The sequence below is a fragment of the Syzygium oleosum genome, unplaced genomic scaffold (assembly GCF_021117445.2).
Source record: "Syzygium oleosum isolate NSW1041296 unplaced genomic scaffold, Sole_v2.1 Sole_v2.08, whole genome shotgun sequence".
Taxonomy (NCBI): Eukaryota; Viridiplantae; Streptophyta; class Magnoliopsida; order Myrtales; family Myrtaceae; genus Syzygium; species Syzygium oleosum.
Window position 1 is genome coordinate 4,528,319 of NW_026607492.1, and position 3,375 is coordinate 4,531,693.

At 45.4% G+C, this 3,375-nt stretch overlaps 1 protein-coding gene across 1 annotated transcript; it reads right to left on the reverse strand.

Moving 5' to 3' along the window:
* LOC115685681 (GDSL esterase/lipase 5-like) lies at positions 1–3,375 on the reverse strand. Its single transcript, XM_030610771.2, has 5 exons — positions 3,091–3,375; positions 2,856–2,977; positions 2,508–2,738; positions 382–631; positions 1–253 (listed from the first exon to the last, which is right to left on the reverse strand). Exons 1-5 carry the CDS (start codon positions 3,341–3,343, stop codon positions 9–11), a joined length of 1,101 nt encoding a protein of 366 aa, XP_030466631.2. The 5' UTR covers positions 3,344–3,375; the 3' UTR covers positions 1–8.

The window sequence follows — 3,375 nt, forward strand, 5'->3', positions numbered from 1 at the left end:
AAAAAGATTCAAGCACCTTCATGCTTGAATAATGCTTTCAGGTTGCGAGGTCTAATTACACTCGGACTTCCATTCCACATCAAGTGCGCAAATTGCCGATTAGCCCTCTCGCTTGCATGGTAGGCATCAAAGAACATGTACTTCTCAGGATGACGGCATAATGAATATTCCTTCACTCCTCTCTGGCCTCCACAGGTTGAATTACCCCTATAAGGACCCAAACCACAGCACGCGGTTTTCGCTTCCTTAAAACCTGAATCAATTCACATATAAAAAATAAGGACTTTTATTCAGTACACGAGCGATGTAAAAGGCACAAATCCACGAGTGGCATAGAAGAAATGATGCTTAAGTTAAGTTCCCACAGCATAAATAATTTACCATATTTTGATGGGTATTGGATTCTCTCACTGCCTGAAGTGTAGTAGTCGAAGTACGAGTACTCGAATCCTTGTAGTTGAGTCTCCAGTTTTGCCAGAATTGCAGCAAGAGCAACGTTGTGAAGCTTTGCGAGCTTGTTGGCTTCGTCTGAGCAAGCACCATTTCTGGTTAATAGTCTCAAGCCTGGCACACACCCAATTTTCCCGATTCCAATCATTGCAAATTTTCTTCCTCCTACTTTATAAATTCCCTGAAAGCAAAAATCAGAAAGCCAAATTATCCCCTTGAAATGCTATAACTATTAGCAGATGTTTAGCAAGCCTAATTATTGCAAGGCCAGAACAAGAAGGTTACCTTGCAAACACACTATATTGTGTATGTATACAGTGGAGTGCACCTTTAAGACCTCTCAGAGAGATGAACTAGTCGAGATACATTTGAATATCAACTTACTGTCGAATAAAAAGACACCGAAATACTTGCACAATTCTATGCTTGCGCTACACACGGAACTATATAAAAAACAATTATCTAAGTGATATAATGACCTTAATTGGGTATCAAATCATGGCATATGGTAAAGAGTGTGAGAAAGAATTACATTTACTTAAGAGCCGGCATCTCATACTCACTTGTCAGTTTGGATTAAGCACTCATGTTTAGTCGTGCCATTGAAATATGTCGGGAAAAGTGCCAAAAAAGTCCTAAACCTTTTGCATTAGTGCCAATTTAGTCCTAAACCTTTTTTTGGTGCCAATTCAATCCTAAACCTTTTGCATTGGTGCCAATTTAGTCTTAAACCTTTTTTTGGTGCCAATTAAGTCTTAAACCTTTTAAATTGGTGCCAATTCAGTCCTAAACCTTTTATTTTTGTGCCAATTTAGTCCTTCCGATCAATTTTGACCGGAATTTGCCGACGTGGACGCCTGCCGGCCAGTCACCGGCGCCGACGTGGCGCTGACGTGGACAACTTTAATAATATTTTAATATTTTTTTGAATTTTTATTTTTTTTCCTTTTTTTTTCTTTTTTTTTCCACTTTTTTTTTTTGTCCCCCCCCTCCTTCCTCTGGCGAGCTCGACCTCTCCGGCCACTTGCGAGGGCGGCGGCCTCGCCTGGCGAGGGCGAGCCTCGCCATGGTCCGACGAGGCTCGAGCGCTCGCCGGAGGCCTGCGGCGAGGGCGAGCCTTGCCATGGTCGGGCGAGGCCCGACCTCGCCAGATCTGGCGAGGTCGAGCCTCGCCCGACCAAGGCGAGGCTCGCCTCGCCGCAGGCCGCGGCGAGGTCGCTGGGCGAGGCTCGACCTCGCCAGATCCGGCGAGGTCGGGCCTCGCCCGACCATGGCGAGGCTCGCCCTCGCCGCGGCCTCCGGCGAGGGCTCGAGCCTCGCCATGGTCGGGGCGAGGCCCGACCTCGCCGGATCTGGTGAGGTCGAGCCTCGCCCGACCATGGCGAGGCTCGAGCCCTCGCCGGGCGAGGCCGCCGCCCTCACCAGTGGCCGGCGAGGTCGAGCTCGCCGGCCTCTGGCCTCTGGCGGCGGCCAGAGGAAGGAGGGGGGGGGGGGGAAAGTGGAAAAAAAAGAAAAAAAAAGGAAAAAAAATAAAAATTCAAAAAAATATTATTAAAGTTGTTCACGTCGGCGCATGTGACCGGCTGTCGGCCGGCAGGCGTCCACGTCGGCAAATTCCGGTCAAAATTGACCGGAAGGACTAAATTGGCACAAAAACAAAAGGTTTAGGATCGAGAATTGGCACCAATTTAAAGGTTTAGGACTTCATTGGCACCAAAAAAAGGTTTAGGACTAAATTGGCATAAATGCAAAAGGTTTAGGACTGAATTGGCACCAAAAAAAGGTTTAGGACTAAATTGGCACTAATGCAAAAGATTTAGGACTTTTTTGGCACTTTTCCCGAAATATGTCTCTATTGAGCATGCTTAAAGATCATGTGCTTTGAAATCGTGTCACTTTTGAATTTGTCAATATACATTGGCTTTTGTGCATGAGCTGTCGAATCGAGTCCGAATGTGCCAGAAATCGCAAGAAATCACAAGGTCATAAAATCTACTTTTGAAGTGAAACTAGAAAATACTTTCTCGGTGTATATTGGAAATCTTGTGGTTTCGCACCTGGAGCACAGTGGTGATGTTTCCAATCACCATCCCCACGTATTCTTCCATGGAAAGGGACTGAAACAGAGCAGGATTATAAAGGAGAGCCACCCCGTAATCATTGCTTCCGATGCTAATCAGGTAAACACCCTCCTTGATTATCCCCTTCGCCTTCTTGCTCCCCATCTCCTTCTTCAGCTTCCTCTCTAGTTGTTCAAGCTGCTTCAGCTGCATCTTCAAATCCATCACCTGATAGATTAAAAACACGAACTTGTTCATTCCCCATCTTTCTTGCAGTCTCAAAAGGTGGAAATATTCATATTAAATAAAGCTTCGAGCCCAAAGACGTATAAATGAAGAACATACAAATCCTTCAAAAGTGTCAACCAAAGCACCAGCTCCAGCGGATGCGAAATTCGCCCCTCTTATGAATTCATCATCTTTAATTTGGAGATATGGTGGAATCAGCGGCAGATTTGCATATTCAGCTGCATAACCAAAAAAAAACAAAAACAATATAGAACAACAAATAAATTAAGCAGTAACTTATGAGGAAATATATAGAATCTGTGTACAAGTTACCCAGCAAAACAGAAGTTACCGATAAAATCGACGATGAGACGACCATCGGAGAATCTGCCAGTGGGATAGCGGAAAAACGTCTCGCCATAAGGAGGAAAATTTGCTCTGAAAAAGGCAGTGGTGTTTATGTAGTTGTTGGTCCCTGCGTCGTTAATGGAGTCGCCGAAGATGAACAGAGCGGCATCTTTCCGAGATTGATGGTTGCAGCAAATTGAGGCAAAGAGGCTTGCGAAAACAGCGAAGAGCATGATGTGGAGAGTCGGAGTCGACATGATGACCCGTGTGTTGGATGATATTCGTCCTC

Excerpts from the sequence above, each read along its gene's own strand:
- LOC115685681 (XM_030610771.2), bottom strand. The coding sequence starts at position 3,343 with ATGTCGACTCCGACTCTCCACATCATGCTCTTCGCTGTTTTCGCAAGC. Across the intron at positions 2,739-2,855 it reads TTGACACTTTTGAAGGATTT|GTGATGGATTTGAAGATGCA; the intron begins GTATGTTCTTCA and ends TTAATCTATCAG. Across the intron at positions 254-381 it reads CCAATACCCATCAAAATATG|GTTTTAAGGAAGCGAAAACC; the intron begins GTAAATTATTTA and ends GAATTGATTCAG.